This window comes from Astatotilapia calliptera, chromosome 11 (assembly GCF_900246225.1).
Source record: "Astatotilapia calliptera chromosome 11, fAstCal1.2, whole genome shotgun sequence".
NCBI classification, from domain to species: Eukaryota; Metazoa; Chordata; class Actinopteri; order Cichliformes; family Cichlidae; genus Astatotilapia; species Astatotilapia calliptera.
In genome coordinates this window covers 6,887,211-6,905,746 of record NC_039312.1, presented here as the reverse complement: position 1 = coordinate 6,905,746, position 18,536 = coordinate 6,887,211, and the positions used below count along the sequence as shown (strand labels likewise).

At 40.1% G+C, this 18,536-nt stretch overlaps 1 protein-coding gene across 4 annotated transcripts in view; it reads right to left on the bottom strand.

Moving 5' to 3' along the window:
* ptprub (protein tyrosine phosphatase receptor type Ub) overlaps positions 1–18,536 on the bottom strand; it is a 188,276-nt gene that overhangs the window by 119,141 nt on the left and 50,599 nt on the right. For all 4 annotated transcript variants that reach the window (XM_026183429.1, XM_026183430.1, XM_026183431.1 and 1 more), the window contains exon 2: positions 13,314–13,445. In XM_026183429.1, the coding sequence (XP_026039214.1) occupies positions 13,314–13,445 (132 nt within the window). The remainder of the gene's footprint in view (positions 1–13,313; positions 13,446–18,536) is intronic.

The following is an 18,536-nucleotide window of genomic DNA, read 5'->3' as shown; positions in this document are numbered from 1 at the left end:
CACAAAGAAAAAAGATAATTTTAAATAAAGTTTGAATTCATCTTTGTCTTCAGTCATCTGTGGCGTCCCTTCTTCATCCAAGCCTTACCACCGTCACGTCTTTCACACTACAATAACTTATCTGAAAGGCAATACGCTTCATATGTGTTAATAGAGAATAATAAAGTTTGGTGAAGCAAGAGAAGCCAATTATCAACAGTCTGCTTAAAAGCTTAGAGGTGGTCACACATATTAAACAGACGGCCAGCATGAGAAGCGGTGCAGATATTTCATCAGTCAGATCTGAGATATTACTGTTGTCACTCCTAACTAACACAGCTCTGTGTTAGTTAGGAGTTATATTTCAGCTCGCTTCTACCATCTATTTCCACATGTGCTGATTTCCCTCCATATCAGATATCATTAAGGACGGGAGTGAAGTGAAGAAAGGGATGCCAGATCTGATGCAGACTATTTATATTCAGGCAGCTCGGGCTGATCTGAGTAAAAGACAGGCAACAAATTCAGGGAGAGCTCTGCACCCCTGAGACCTGATATAATATATTACTTATTGTGTATAATTCAAATAGCCATCCATCTCTAGTTAGTCATTCCGCTTGCATCAGGCCTTTCACATTCATTATCATATCAGTTAACACGATTTAATGCAAATGGCTCCACCCAGAAGCAGTGCCTACATATCAATTACTGACAGACTGTTGTGCACGACAAGAGTTATTATGGTAACAATGCTGAGTTAAATTGCACCTGAGAGGAAGTGTGTGAATGCGAATGTCAGGCATGGATAAGACATTACCCGGGAACATGAAGAAGAGGAATGAAATGTTTTGTCCCCACTCTATTATTCTATAAAGGACCCTTTTGGCACTTCATGAGCCTCCAACCAGATGCTAACTCAAGGGGACCCTACATCTCAAATCAATGTTATTTCAACAAATGGTGATGAAATAACCTACACTCAGAACCTCTACTGGTAACTAGATTGCCACCCACTATGTCTACAGAAGAAGAAAAGAGCACAGAAATCATTAAGTCTCACAGCTCAGGATCAATAGCTGCATACAAATTGTGCTCATGCCATTTGCAGGGATATTTATCTCTGCAATTCTCTTGCCCCCCAGGTATGAAACATATACAGCAGTTTCAGTCCTAAATGATACATCCATCAACTGGTGAGCCAAAGTGACAGCTGATGTAAATATAGCACATGTAGACACCTTTATTTCCAGGACTCAACAAATAATATGTTTTGAAACAATGACAGAATCATTTTCAGATGCTTTGTGCTTGTGAGATTTAAAGTGCAGGGATGCATGCTTTTACGAGTTCATTTGTGCTGTTTTGCTCTGTGAAGAGTTGCAACTAGTTCTCCCCACTGGGACTTTTTTTTAAGAATGAACCGAGTCCTAGAGGGCACTGCATTTATAAGCAGATGGTGGTGGATTCACACTCCCACAGGAGATCGCTACAACATTTATTTCCCTTTAGAAAAGCAGTCAACCTAACAATGAAAACGAAGCAAACGCCAGAAAATAATGCCTCTCAAATGGCGAGTCAGCAGCGATAACTGCAACATTCTCATCCCACAGCAAAATGAGTTTAATGTATGAGGGATGTATATGTCAGGAATTGGAACAAACCAGAAGAGAGACAAGTTTTTTCCCCCTTCTTTCATTAAATAACTGCAGAGGTCTGATATAGGTTACATTATCTTTGCTCTAAGTACAATTTTCTGCAGAGGTAAACTCTCAGTTATCCAAGCCTGCTGATAAAGTGTCGGCTACACATGGGTAGATACTCCCTTACCATTTTTGTCGCTGATACGTTCTCCCTCGCCTTACTGTGCCTTTTTCTGTTTTGTGCACCAGTGGGCTGTTTCCATTTTGTTGGTGCCATCATCAACACAACACCAGACCAAAACCAAAAATCTATCCTCTATACTCTTTGACTCACATCCATATGAGTCTTCGGAAGTCTTTGCATTTTTCACCAAAAATCATTCTTTAAAAGGAATCAAGACTTTGTTTTTTTTTTCATGTCACATACTTGATGCTGTTACAAAAGTTTTTAAAAAAGACATCAGCATATCTGTTTGGGTAAAGCTGGCCAAAGACAGTCGAACAAAGACTGGACTGGACAAATGTTTCCGATGTTTGTTGTCTTCACCGCCTGTAAATATCTCTCAAAACTATGAAACATGTAGTTTAAAAAACAGTTTCTGATGCCTAACCTGTAAATTACTACTTTGCCCCAAATCCTCCAGAATACCCCTTGGATATAAGGGTAAAATCCCGGCTCAGTGCAGCCACACATTCCTACTGGTGCGATCAGCCAGCGAAATTTGCCTCCTCAGCACTGGTGACTGCTTCATCTTTACCCCGTGGCAATAACGCCAAGTCGATTGCAACTGTTCATGGAAATTTAGTAGAATCTTTGATGGATGTTTAATCATTTATGAGCATGTTAGAAATGACTCATGCTCAGTACTAAACTACAATCATTCAAAGAAAGTACACAGTTTGACAAGTTTAAGTTAAAAATTCATAGAAAATAAAGAAAGACAGATAAATGAAATCAGTTTTTGTATGTTAATCTGGAAGCTTTGAAATTGGTTTTTGCATGCTGTCACATTTGTGCAAGTAATTCCTTAGTTAAAGCTCAAGCTTTTGTGTCAGGGCTGAAACAGCCATTCTCAAAGTCAAGAGGAGAGCAGCCCACTTAAAATTCACAAATTCCCACGGGGCCCACCCAATCTTAAATCTTCACTTTAATCAAATTAAGAGAGAAAAACAATTTCCTTGAAAATGTTATTCAAAAAGCATTTAAAAAAAACAAAAACACAGGCTGTTAGCTATAAATCGCAATTGCAACCCAGTCATATGCAAAGAGTTAAGGCAAATATGCAACCCACCCGCCACTGGGACACAAACGTCAATACAAGAGCAGTAATTAGGTTTCTTATTCACTTTTTGTATAAATAAATCCATTTATATAAATATGTAACTGAACATTGTACACACTTTCAGATTCACTGGTCTATAATGTCAGTGGGAGCAAGTAACATTTAAAATGGTGATCTCAGGCACACTCTGAATGTGAGTACAGAAGCTCCGCCCACCTGCCGTTCAAAACTTCTGTTTGTGAGCAGCAGCCAATCAGAAGAAAGTTGGCAGGAGGGAAGAGAAAGAAAACACCTCTTTTCAGCTAAGAGATAAGTGAGGGGCTATTAAAGATAGTTAAGGATTATTCTACTAGAAACTAGGACTACAACTGCACAAGTGGAAATTAGCATAAACAGACCGTGTTTAAGGTGAGAGAAATAGTCACAAAAGGATTTATAAAGTAAACTTTTTGAGTCCCAGAAATCTCAGCCCAACACACACTAGGCGCATTCACTGTTACTTCAGTAACTTTCATATTAGGCTGATTAAATGGCACACGGCATCCTGCTCTGGATATAAATTGTAGGCTGTAGCATCATCCAACACTGATATAATTGGTGTGTGCACAACCTTGGCAACCTTGTGTTCCGCAATATATAAAGCTTTGTTTATTAACTGGGAAGTTTGTTTGTCAAACCTTTATTTGCTGATAAGGAACCCTGTTCCTCACCTTTAGCAACAAAGCTGCATACAAAGCGCAGGTCTATTTTATGGTCTACTGTGTCACAAGCTCATGTTTGAGCTTATTTATGAGGCATAATGTCATACATAATTATTCAGAGTAAACCTAAATAAAAGCAGACAATTCTAAACAAAGATGCAGCTCAACAACAAAATGCAACAATGACCTGTTAATACTGTGCTAGAGCCAATAGTGTCCTAAACCTGACCAACTACATCCCTTTTTACTCACTAATTACAAAGATTTCTCTTCACCAAGAGTGTAAAACAGATTTGAATGCTCAAAGCAAGACATCAGATGCTATCTTGATAAGGTGTGTTGATGTTTTGGAGAAAATTATGTCAAGATACACTTTTAATAAATCACTGCAAAAGCTGAAGTTTTCCATGATTTAATTGTAGTGCCTGATGATGCCAGAATGAGAGACTGCATCCCTAAAGTCTTTGCTTTGAGCAAAATACCGTCAGAGCTGTCAAAACCATGAACATTTTTTAATTAATAAAATGTTATCAAAGTAACAAATTTGCATTCATCTCATCTGCCAGTGTTCAAGTGCTCAGACATGCTTTACTCTCTATATTCAAACTGCTATATGGCTAATGAATGAGTTACTGCAGTTGCAAACGAGGAGTTTTTCCTTCTCTTTACATTTTCCCTCCCATTTTTAATTCATATGTATTGGGAAGGCTCGATTCAGTCCTGTGCACAAACAGAATTTTAAGAAATAGCAATGTGGTCTGGTTTCAAACAACTTTCCAGAACCTGTGATCTGCAGAGATTTCAAGAGAGTTGGAGCAAAGTATGAACACGGAGGAGCAGAGGAGAGCACAGAGGCTGGGAGATATCCAGTAGCACACAGCCGTCCGCACTAGGCACACATACAAAGCCAATTCCAATCTCCAGATCGCCAAAGAGAGAATGTGTGATTAGCAGAAAAGAGGAGGATATCAGAAGAAGAAAGAGAGCTTCAAATATTTAAAGAACATGTTCAAAGACAGCAGGCAGTAGTAAAAATGTCTTTTAACTTCATTCAAGCATCCACATTTGATTCACAAAGATGCTTTAACTCTGTTAATCTTCTGCTTACTAAAACAGAAGCAGAAAGACTCTGTTGGATTAAATGATAGAAGATTCAGTTTTGCAAGTATTCTTCTGACCGCAGCTCTGAGCTGTGAGCTTATGCTAAACTAGAATATCGATATCAACACAGTAACTGGGTTTTGTGTTTATACTACGTGAAAATATTAGTTTAAATAATGTGTATTTCACACTCACATTCTCCAACCGTTTCCTAGAAATGTGTCTGAACTCACTCTGTGCTTACTATATAGTGGTCTATTGAGTTTTATTGAGTTAGCTATTTTGCAGTGCTGTCCAAATGTTTAGTGAGTATTGCTACACCATATATAGTGTCCTCAAATTACCCTGCAGTGCTCTGTAAAAGTAGTGCAGAACCAATAATCAAGCTTTTTAGACCATTATGAGTTGCACAGAAGGGAAAAAAAGGCAGACAGAAAAGAAAGTGCATCACAACATAAACTCAATCCAAGAACAGGTATTTAAACATCATTTGTAACACTTCCTTGTTCGAATCCTGGCCAGAGTTTGTCTGTGTGGAGTACTAGAGCTTACTGCAAGTTCAGGTCTGACGGCACTAGCCATTTCAAATCCAATCTGAAGACCTACCTATTTGTCAAGGCTTTCACATCTCTCTGACACCTCTTATTCTGTTTTAGCTATTGTGGTCTTTTATCTCATTGGATGTTGTTTGCATGTGCATGTGTATACATGTAACTTATGTTCACGTATGTATGCTTGTGTGTGAATGTGTAAATTTTTGTATATGTATGTGCATATTTGCATGTACACATATTTTTCACAAACAGATATGGATGTCTTACAATGTTTTTGTATAATGTTTTCATCTTATCTATTTTAATTCTTTTCATTATATTATCCCTCTGTTCAGCACTTTGGCCAACACTTGATGTCTTTTAAATGTGCTACCTGACTTGACTTCTGGGTCCAGACTCTGTTTCACGTCCCAAAGTCAAACAAACACTGTGGCATTACTGAGAGTTACAAACGGTCTAAATTCTTTCATCTTTAATAAAATGATCAGTGTGGTTGCTCTACCAGGTGTAACAATTAAGTTTAACATCCAAGCATTCACGAAAACGGAATTTATGAAATTTGAAGGAGTTAGAAGTTAGCATGAAGTTAGCTCGCTAGTTTCCATCTAAGCATCATATACCATGTTCTGACTGAGAGACTTCTGAAAAAATTCAAATGTACAGCTCTGCTTTCACTTCAGACATAAATTAAGACAGAAAACTAAACAGTTGTGACTTTTGTAGGGTTACTGAAGTTAGGCTAGCTGGTATATAATGATGTGCTACGTGGTGGCCAGCTACACAGCTAAGGTTAGCATAATATGAACACATTAGCACAGTGAAGCTGGAGGATGAAAGCTAACTTTTTTCCAATCGATAAAAGTTCACATGAGGGTTCCCAATGGTTAGGGACAAATGTAATTGCATGGCAGGATGCTATAAACGGACCAAACTTTAGTGAGTAGAACAACCGAGATAATCTATCCACAGGTTAGTAATTAAGATACCGCTTCATGGGCTGGGCTGTAGTTACCATCGTAAGGTTTTAAAAACTGAGCTTTAAAATGAATAGTGATGATAAAAACCAAGCGAGGCCGGCAGTGATCACTGACTGTTTTAGGGACATGTTCAGATTTAATAGAGCAAGATACAAAACATTAAAACAGGTTAAAAACACAACAGCCTTAATAAACACAAAGTAGTTTGGACCCGGAAGCAGGTTTCGTCACGTTATCACTTAAAGACTGGATTCCACAGTCTTCATGGATGTGAGATAGATGAAGTGCAAAGAATAAATTGTTATATGAATGCAGTAAAAAAAAAAATTTACTTGTAGTCTAAAGCGCCATGAGTGGTCCATAAGACTAAAAAAATAAATGTGACTACATTACATTGTTAAAAGAGTAGGAAAAAATATCTAACTACTCAAGTGTGTCAAATACAAAAGTTACTGCAGCTGACACCCACATAGCCATTTTAAAAAGCTGTACTAATACACTCTTCAAGTGGCCGGTTATTTTATCTCACATGAGTTAAGGTGGTTCACCTAGAAAGTGTATTTAGCTACACCTCCAATTATATTATTTAAACTGCAACCTTGCACATAAAAGCCCTCTAGCTACCCCTCTAAAGTGACACTAATTAGACAGAAACCAGCCAAAGGGGGCTGAATTATCATGCCTTCCTATCATCTGGGTACCTGTGTGGGTGAGTGAAAAACAAAGAATTAAAAAAAAGACTGGTCACAGAGTATACTTCAGCTGGACTGCAGGCTTCAGTGATTGGCAAAATGTCTGCGTTTCCCAAATGTGTCTCTATCATTCACATTAATGAATCGCCCTTACCTTGTTGAGGAGGCATAAAGGGAGCAGCTGCTCGCTTCCCTGAATAGCAATTCAATTAATCGGCTATATTTTAAAAGCTTCTGTGTAGTTACAGCATTTTTGAGATGCTTTAAAAGGACACTGGGCTTTCAGACATTTATATTATACATCAGTGATCAATGAGTATGATGTCCTTTGCCTTGAGGTAATGAGTCTTAAGCAATTATCCCAGTGAGCCAGTAGCTCCCCTTCCAAGCCGCAGAAGGTTTTCTAGCAAATACCACAGTTGATTTCACTAATTATTTCCTGCCTCTCTGATTGAAGGTGTGTTAATTAGTAAAATCAGCTGGTGGAACGTTTGGCTGGAGTGAAACACGCAGAGTCTACCAGAAGACCGGACTCGTCTCCTTTAAAATGAAATGCTGTCCTCTGTAACCCAAGCCAAATGATAAATATGGCTGTGCAATGTTAAAAGGTTCCCCCCCAAACCCTTCAAGAACAAAAGATGCATCACCATCCCAGAAAACAAACAGCAGACTACTTTATCTCATCTCTGATTTCATTCATCATGACACAGTTTTAGCCTTGTAGGCGAGCCTTCTCTGTAAAGCTGATAAGTCACTTCGGCTATTGCGCGACATTTTTTTTTTTTTTTTATTAAGATTTACTCAGCTGTGACTTTGGCCTTCATATTTTTGCTCACCCTTTCAGGTCCGTCCTCAACTATTTTTCTCCCCAAAACAAAAACACACTGCAACACATCAGAAGGAAATTGTTCTCTTTTCAAAGAGGAAGGGGGAGGTCTAGCTTTGCAAACAAACAAATCCATCAGCTATTGGCATTTGAGATATCAAAAGTGACATAAACGAGCTGCGGACACAAAATTCTCCCGACTCTCGCGCAGGATTATTGGAGTCTGAATTACCTCTGGGACACCTTTACGTTTCACATTCACTCACTGTTTATGTTCATTTTCACTCACGGTTTGTTTAGGCTCAGGCATTAAACTACTCGTTTAAGGTGAGGCACGAAAACTGTAGGATTTGCAGAAACGCATCTGCAGGCTTTAGTATGCGCACAACCGCACGTCTCCAAAGACAAAAGAGTCAGAATGAAATTAAAGCTCCTACTGCACAGTTTCTGTCTCCCCTCTCCTCTCCCAGCAGAGGCGAAACAGGATACAGCAGCTAACCCTCTTGCCTTCAGAGCCCCCTGGGCCTTCTAACAGCATGTAGTCAGTGGGAAATAATCTTACTAGAACACTGGTTTACCAAAACAGCCCAGATAGTTAGTGCTGATCCAGCACTCCAAGCCAAAACATTACCCACTCCAGAAGAACATCTGGGTCCATTCTTCTTCTTCTCACAACAACACACAAGGCTGAAGTGAGCTTGACTCGAGCACACAGAGCATAACATAAAATGCATGAAGATTACACAAACATGAATAATAATCAGTAACCATGAAATGTCTCCCACACATTGTTCGGATTAAGAAACGTACTTTAACGATATTAAACAAGTGTTAGCGTGATGACTTTAGATTTTACCCCCAGCATGCACTTCATCGCTGTAATGACATCTTGAACAAACAGTGTCCCATCACCGTAACTGATCAGTTATGCAACACCAAAAAATGCAGTTTTTGAACAAAATGACTGTCTTCAAATAAAAAGTTACTTTCAGCTGCTGCCGTATTCACATGGGGTAATCACCACAGCGGGTAGCTCCGCATGTTTGATTTAGCAGATTTTGAATACCGGATTCCCTTCATGATGCAACCCCAGAGGGATTTGTGTCTCCTCCAGGGATCAGACGGCTATTAGTTTAAAGTCAGCTACACCTAATGCAGTAAAACCAGTAATGAGTCGCTGCTTTTAAACTGAACTGATTAATCAGAAGATAAAAAAGAACATGAATAGAAAGCAGCTGTGTATTTTTTACACTTGCTTTCTCCTAAAACAGTCAAATAGTATCTGCATGATCGCTATGGAAGACTTTTCTCCACCTACAGCAAGGCAAAATACGCCTGAGGTAGAACCAGTAAGGATGGCTGGAAAGTTCTGATTTCTGGCTCACTCTGCCTCATCTTTTCACACATGCAGAAGGATCTCAGATCATTCTCAATGACACGCACCATAATGTGGAGCTGATCTGTAGTGTGGAGCTGAGGCCAAACAGAGGTGAGAGGATACGGATAAAGACCAGAATGGCTGCCCAATAGAGGAAATCAGGCTGGAAATACAGGTGGATGCACATTTCACTGTATGAATTAGCTCTGTTCAGGTCATTACATTGTGTACACTGCTGCAGTAAGTACCAGCTGACCAGACTAACTCTACAACAATACTTAAAGCCATAGTTCATACAAGTCTCAACCTTTCTTTGACCCGAGGTCCAATCGAACTATAAAGTCTATTAAAGGTCTCTCGGGCATTTATGTCCAAGACTTCTGCACTACTAGCTAATAAAATAAGGTACACAGTCAATAAATTGACTCCGTAGCTTTTTGCAGTGTAGCAGAAACACGGAGACGGATTTAGACAGAAACAGGATCTTCAGTGGATGTGTGCTGCTGGAAAGAAAACATTTACAAAAAAGATGAGAGGAGCGCGAGGGATTAACATGCAAAGGATGGTGAGACTAAAGCGGCAGCATATTCAACACTTTGTTTTAGTACTGTCAAAGTTTTTCTGCGTGACTCAGCTGAAAACTGTCCCAAAAACTGCACATCCAAGAGACACTGGCTGGCCTGTACGGCTGCTGAGGCAGAAAGCGAGGAGGAAAGTTTGTGGGAAACATTTCAGCCCTTACAGTATGCCTCGCACTTGACTTGGGGGTGGGTGGGGCTGCCCTAATATCTGTATACATTTTTACATGATATAAAGTGTCCTACTGAAATATCACCGATACAATTCCTTTCTCTAACACACAATGACGAGACAAGCCCAGACATGTCTGAGAGTGAGAGCAGCTAGTTAGAAAAGTGTTCTCACTAAAGGTGGAAACAACAAACCTGTTTCAACAAACCTTGAGGCACAAAAGGACCGTTGAGTCTGCTATAAAGGCATGTAAGGAGGAGATGCTAGCAGCTGGTGATGCGTAACGCAAATGGAAACAAACGACTCCACCAGCATCACTGGAGCATTTGCCTGTTACACTTTGTATGACAGGAAGAGCAAACAGTGGACGGAAAGTAGCTTTAAGCAGCTGATTAAAAAGCTGAACCCACCATCATAGGCAGGAAACATTTTTTTATTTCAGTTTTATTATGCAACAACATTGTGCAGCTCCTAAACTTTACATATTTCACTTACTTTAGTTACCGTTAGACTAAAGCAGCTGTGTTGTAGTTTGACTTTCATGATTTCCATTCAAAACACTACGTAAGCTTCTTTTGCATTGACAGTTAACTTATGCTACGTCGCTATAATCCTCCTCCTGCTGCCACTTAGTTTTAATAGGTTCACATAATGACAGCAAACAGTTGGAAAAGAAAGATGGAAATTAATTTTATCTGCACTAATAAATGCTGCCGTCTATAAGTTGCAATCACAGATCTTGTTTCTTTTTCTACACTATCAGAAATATCTTTATCGTAATATTCCTCAAAATATCGGTGATATTACTTTGAGGCTACAGAAAAACGCCACGTTTACATGGATGTCATGAAAGACATGAGGCTCTTCGCTTTTGCATTACACACCTGAAACTCTGACATCCCTGTCACGCTGTATTTTGACTGTAGTAGCAGGTTTTGATAACAGTGATCAGAAAATGCTGATTTGGAGCAGAGTCTTACAAATGAAATGCTAAGAAATGGCGTGTTATTCAAGGTGTTAACCAGCTGAGGTATTTTATTTTTTTAAATGCAGCCACAAGGATCAATTATCCACCCTTTCTGTTGTTTTTTTCTTGAAGCCTCTTAGTCACCACTGGCACATTCCTTAAACAAAGGAACTCTTAAGTATTCACATTCTGAGTGAGGAATCCAGGGTCTGCATTCAGTTTTTCACCCTTCTTTCCAAAAATGACCCTGTACTTGTTAGAGCTTTGTAATGGCCTACGAGGTGCCCCATACTTTTTGCTCTACTTTGCCTGCTTCACACAATTTTCTCATCCAAGGACACTTTGGCATGTGGACCGAGGGAGCTGGCAATCACTCACTTCACTTCCACCAACAAGGTGAACAAGGAAAGCTAGATACATCACCATTAGCTGTTTTTAACCCCATTTAATGGATTTTCGCTTAAGGCGACCCTGATACAGTATAATGAATATTGCAGCAGCCCCATAACTTTTCAAGCTTAATGAATCTGGCTTTCAGAAAATGAGGTACACTTGACATGCAAACACATTCTTCTCGTACAAGGTTATCATCCTGCACGCCTCACTTGTTCATTTAAACAAAAGCAAAAGAACGAAAGATTATCAAAAATCAGCCAGAAATCTCAACTCTAATTCCAAATAAAGTAAGATGTGATAAAAAAAAAAAAAAAAAAAAGGACCAGTCTTATTAAGACCTCACTGCGCTCTTTCTTCCTTTTTCTTTTTGTTTTGTAAGACTATTTTGTCTTTCATGGGAGCAGTAGTCTCTAATTTCTCCTGGGAGCCACAAGCTGCTGCTATCTCAGCTGTGTTTACTAATCTTCCCTCGACACCAATTTCTCAGCCCCGCAAAGTTAATACTGGTCCAATGTAAATAGCCTTATCTCATAAACTCTTGTTATTCCCCCCACCTTAGCTGCCCAATGTGATACATGGTTAGAAGTCAACACAAGGGGATTAAGTCAGAGAGGAGGAGAAAAAGACAAAAACTTCCTGTGCCTGTATCTGCGGTAAGATTATCCACCTTAAATAACACGGCAGAGGAAATGTCAAGTTATAACACAATGAAGAAACGCTGCTGTCAATATACAGTGACAACATTTAGGAGAGGAACATGAATAATACACGGGTTCTTGTGCAGGGCTGAAGGATGAGCGTCTAAGAAATGAGACAGAATTTGTCTCCTGGTCGACGGATCGATAGTGGACTGACGCTCACAGCCGTCGTGTGCAGATTACGCTACCTGCCTCATTCCACCTGTGCAGATCTGTTCCACTGATGGCTCTGGATTGTTGTAAATGCCATGGCAGTAAGTTTTAATTAAACCCGAAGGGAAAAGAATTAATAATCTCATTGCCTGCTGTGAACTGGATGGCGGCTGCAGGCAGATTCTCGCTCGAATGCTGATGATGTGTGGCTGAATGAAGAGTGATTTGGGATTAAATGTGAGATTTATCGAGTTCAGAAGTGTATTTGGATAACCACCTGCAGACAAGAAGTGATTTTAATGCTTTAAATCAAAACCACAAGTACCCGGCTTTTAAATTACCCCTGCAGGGTGTTTTTGACCGTTTTCAAAGGCTACTTGAGTTGATAGTTTCCAAACGGACAGAATGTTCCCTAAAGCCTGCATTTATTTCTTTTTAGATGATGTATCTGATTGTATCCTATCTTGTCATCTCTCCATCTGTTCCTCTTAGCTGCCCCGTCTTTATGTCTACCGAATTAGCTCTGTTCTACCAACAAATCATACCAGTGCTTTCTTTGAGGCTTAAAGAAACGGTTCCTCCTATTTAGTGTGCAAGTGCTCTCCCCATCCTCTTGTAAAAGGAACACTTAAATGTACGTCTGTGTCATGGATTTGTTGCATTCTCATTACCATATCATACACTGATTGATTGGTTAAACCCGAGGGAGGTCAATTTCTTAATCATATTCCAAGTTTTCCCCCAGTAGAAGTAGTTTACCGGAGAGAGCACTGCAGCCACTGGTATTTTATGCTGAGAAGCTGAAACAGCAATCTTCTCTTTGTCAGATCCCTGTAGGTATTTGTTAATGCAGAGATGGAGGAGCGCCTTATAAACTATGCATGCCATCACCCTCTGGCAACCACCAGTGGAGAAGATGATGGCAGGGAAATGCTGGTTTCCATTAGTCCTGTGAGGCTGGTTAACATAAAATTATCCTTGGGGTTAGCAGGAAGCAGATAAAACCAGGGTGAGGGCTTCATTAAATTTGATGCATAACGGACACAGGACATTTTTAAAGGCCGATAATGCCAGCCACATTAATACAAACAAGTCTATGTATTTCCCAGACATGAAAACAGGGCGCCTGTGTCCCATGCACGCTCGTGTGCCGTGTTTCAGTGTCTAAAAAAACTACAAAGTAAAGAGGACAGGGAACCATGAGCACAGAGTACTCACCCTTCAGCAGGTCAGAGTTGGCAGAAGGTGAACTCTGTGTCCTAAACAACAGCCAGTCAAAGTCATCCTCCTCTCCTTGGGTGAAGTCACACAGATTAGGGTCTGAATCCTCTTCGAACGTGCAGCCAGCAGCTAAAAGGTGAGAGGAAAACGTCAACTCAGTGACAGAAACAAAGTACATCAAGACAGATTCACCTCAAAGGTTAAAACTCCACACAGGTTAATACATAATTTTCTACTTTCATTGAAATCAACAGCCTATTTAGTGTTGAAGATGAATAAGAAAACAATAAACTAGATATTTGTTTAAGAAGCCATAACTAGAGAATGCAGCGGTTATTGTTTCAGCTTTAGTGTCATGGTAATTTTATGAGTCACAACTTAATGTGACCTGTTTTTTAAATTCCCCCCGGGACTTCTTCCTTTTATGGAAACTGGGAAAAACAAACACAGCTTCACAATGTCTTCCTCCTACATCTTCCAATCTTAGCTGCCAGCCACAACTAGATGTGCATCAAAGCCACACTCACCACCTCTCGACGCTTTCTGGCCAAATAAATAGCCTCAGCTCAGTGTTGATGCCAATGCCAACGACACAGCCCTGGTTTCAAGTAATAACTTAGGTGTAACAAATTGGTACAATAACTATAACAGGGATTGCAACCTGTGTCTCTCCTAGAGTCGTTTTTTCACCCATAACAATTACAAAGATGTTTCACTGTGAATGCTACATTATTTGTGCTAAAATTCAATAAAGTGATCAAACAACACTGTTGTAGCAATTTGCAGACAAACTGCTGTCAGAAATCAACAATGTGACCACCAGTCACATTTTAATGCAGGCTCAACCCCATGTCGTTCTCAGTGTGCATTTCAAGCACACCAACTTGTTCTAATATGAATAAATTCTCTCCAACCAAACCAACAATAAGCCCGAGCCATGTGAGCGATAATTACCTCAAACTCGCACAAAAAGAAACAAAGCCTGGCAAAAGCAATGATTACCCCTGAATCTGAGGCGAAATACCCCTCCCATAAAGCATTGACAAACAAGACTACACATCCTAAAGCCCTTTCACAAAGGCATATACAAATAGCAATAACATTTGCAGAAAGCAGCCACTCTGGGGAATGTAGTGATTATAATAATACCTCACAACCTGCCATTCTATGCGCCAAAAAGCAAATTTTTTCAAATTATATTTAATAGCTATGGCTTTAATGGCCCTTGGGTCCAGAATAATGTGCTTCAGTTGTTGCTCTCTGCATCTGTTGCCATATTTCACATTAGTCCATCGGCATGAGAATTACACTCTAACAGTGGGCAGTTTGAACTGCTCAGTCATAAGACCAGAGGTTGTGTCAGTACTAATTGGAGCAGGACAGCACGAAACAGTCACGCTAATGACAGGAATAACCACAAGCAGGTTCTGAAGGTGACCCCTGTGATATACAACTTTATTGCTGCTCTTTTTTCTCTAATCCTCAATTTTGAAAAATGGCTTCAGTATGACAGGCTGCAGAGAAAAACACATGCAGACTTTCTGTAGTGAGGAATCATAACTCTGTTACTATTGTGACCGCTCCAGTTGTTATAGTTAGTTAGTTATAGGGCAAATAATATTGTAGCATCTGATTTTTATTTTATCCTGTGGTTTCTGGGTGTGTGTGGGTGATTTTCAATGCTGTAGTGCAAATAATCAAATCAGAGGCTGACTGACTGTCACATCGAGGGCATTGATCCCACAACAGTGGAGATGACACTACTTGGGGGGTTGATCAGATCAGTGCCATTCCAGCTTTTCATTAAATCTAAAAGCACTCCTGTTTCAGAGTGAAAACTACCATTTAATAAATAAAAAAGAAACTAGATTCAAAGCATCGCAGGACTTGCCCCAAAAAACCTAGAAATATTCCTGCTGTGTATCAACAGCTTGTCTGATAATTGATAGATCAGAGTTCCTTACAAAGGTGAGATGCACAGCTCTTTCTTGCAGCTTGTCGAACTGCAGCTACAACTCGAGGCTGCTGTTGGTGGCATCCTGCAGTTGTGAAGGTCGTCTCTAAAGAAATTACACTCACGGTCTGTTGGCTTTGCAAGTGATGGTACATCTGCTGTGATGGGCTGCTAGAGAGGAACGACCACTCTCCCGAGTGAAAAGATCATCCCTAGCGTGACATCATTGACGAGTTAAAACTTGTGCTCCATGATGATGTAGACCACATTACAGATCTGAGTCATTTTCACATACTTATTTGCTCTAAAAGTCTACTGTTGTAAATGGAGCAGAGGGTACTTCAACATGTATGAAAAGCAGAAAAGGTTTAGCATCAAAGCAGTCTTTTGTATATTTTTTACAGCATAATATATTATTTTAATTGACAGCATGTTGTGCTGTTTAAATTTGAGCTTACTGCATATTAAGTACTGAAATTAAATGGCACAAGTAGGCAAAGAGCACAGAAGGGGGTTTCATTCTGGCACGCTAAACTGCTGACTGGATCATCTGTGTCTGAAGAGGAAAACATGAGACTAAGCATAGTGCACATAACAATTTCATTAAAAAAAATTATAATATCCTTGTATTGTAGGGCAGCACGGTGGCACAGTGGTTAGGGCTATTGCCTCACAGCAAGATGGTCCTGTGCTCGACTTCACCATCTGGCCAGAGTCCTTCTGTGTGCAGTTTGTATGTGGTCCGGTATGCACTTAGTGGGTTAGGTTAGTTGATGATTCTAAATTGCCACCCAACAATATGACTGTGAGTGCAAATGGTTGCAGACTGACGACCTGTCAGTCTGCAACCTGTCTGCGACCTGTCCGCCTCCTGCCCTATGACACTTGGGATAAGATAGATGTCATGTTGACAGCGTAAAAAATAGCCTATTCTAACAGACTTCAGAGTATATAGGACCATTCTGATTCCTGAACTATTTTTGCAAAAATAAATAAATAGAATGGAAATGAACAGATTTCCCGTTTCCTGGCTTAGATAAGGGAATATCTGATTTAAAAACAAAAATCAGGTTAAGGCACTAAAACTAAATTAAAGTTAACCCGCTGACTAATTTAGCAACTCAATCCTCTTCTCTTTCTTCCTGCCATGTGGCAAGCACCTCACAAAGGCAAAACAAATGTCCCAAACTACACTTGAAAACAGACAAAAACAACATTAACCATATAAAGCCACACTAGCAGCCATATAGTGGCATATTGAGACAAATAGATGCTTTGACGGACATGCTAACCTGCTTAAAGTACCATCCAGCCTTCTGATTTATAAAATTGTGTGTTGCTGCTGTCTTGTTTCAAAGGTTACCACCAGTCCAATTTATTGAACTGCGGCACAAACAAACACTTAGGGTGCCCTTGCCTACGGCCAGCCTATTACAATATCGCTACAGCCTTCACTGATTGTATGATAGCACAGGAGCACATTTACAATCATGTAAGCTTGGTCCATTGGGTGACGGTAGCAGCCAACCAGGAGAGGTGGGAGTGTGTGCATCACCCTCTGGGTTTGATTTATTGCCCCATGCTGGGCTGTTACTGCACAGATCTGCTGCTGAGGCCAGGGGTTAATTGTCCCGCACTGGGGTCTATTTCTAATAGAACAGCCAGAGATATGGGACCTGACACATCCAAACGCTGGCACTATATTATTCCCCGCTGCTTCCGTAAATGAAGCACACAGACTCCTCCCTACAAAAGTCTCGGAGAAGGAAGCCAAGATCTGAGGCCAGAGCTACCCGGGAATGTCATCTCCTTTAGAGCACACTGGGAGAGATCCAGCTCATCTATCATGACAAGCACTCTCCCTCCGCTGCTCCTTCTGGAGGACCGATGGATGTGCGGGGTGTCAGTGGCCATTTTTTACCTGAATAATTACAGCATAATTTAGTGCACTGACCAGTGCATAGCTAGACACCGCCAAGGTTTGGTGGCTGAGAAAAAAGACTCATTTAAGAGCTTGAGCCACTGTTCATCCTGTTGTTGGCTGATGTATGTATTTGGCAACATAAAATGAGATGTTACTACTTCTTGGATAAACACTTTCTAGGAATGACACAAATGAATAGAATAAATCAAGATAGACGACAACGTCCAGTCTCAGTGTTGAGGCTTTCCATTTTTATTACAAAGGAAGTGGCTGATCTGCTGTCAGCCCCTTCTTCTCTCAGCATTTGCAGCTTGCAGAACCAGCAATAAGGCTTTTTCTAAAAGATTTTCTTATGAATCTTCCATGTTTTTTATCGTAATCCCAATAATGTAAATTTTAAATGCATATTTAAATTCATAATAATTATTTATTTACTTGCCAAATCAAATCAAATGTTTTACTTTTTTGAAATCTGACCAGTCAACACCAGTCAACTGCTTGTTAAGGCAAATATCTAATCAGCCTGTCACACGGCATCAACTCAGTGTGTTTAGGCATTCAGACATGTTCAAGATGACCTGTTGAAGTTCAAACCAAGCATGCAAATGGGGATTTTCCAAGCGCAATCGTCTCTCGAATGCACAGAGTGGTCAGAAAAAGAAAGAAAGCTCAAAAAAGGAAACAGAGGCTACAATTCACCCCAACAGAAAACTTGAAAAATTGGCATCCATAATACTTTCTATCATTAGCTCAGGCTGGTTGTGACGATAATGGTGTGGAGGATATTTTCTTAGCACACTTTAGACCAGTTAGTACCAACTACATATCATTTAAATACCACGGCCAACTTATGGATTGTTGCTGAACATGTCCATCCCTTTATGACCACAGTACCCATTATCTGAACACACCATGTCACAGAGGACACAACATCGCAAACTGGTTTCTTGAACACGACAATGAGTTGAGCACCCATTGTATTCAAATCGCTTACACAGTCACCAGATCTCAATCCAATAGAGCACCTTTGGGTTGCAGCAGAACAGGAGATGCACATCGCAAACGTGCAGCTGACAAATCTGCTGCAACTGCATCAATGTGGACTAAAACCTCTAAGGAATGTTTCCATCATAAAGAGTTAAGACAGTTTTGAAGACATATGGGGTTCAACCTAATACTAGCAAGTGCATGCTATATTTTAGGTATATCATTTGTAGAGCAAATGTCAGCCGTGATGAACTAGTTTTCAGGATTTAATACCAGTAGAAAACATAGTGGAACTGCTCAGTGGTGCTAAATCATCACTCTGTGGTTCTCTACATACAGCACAGCTGTGAACTGA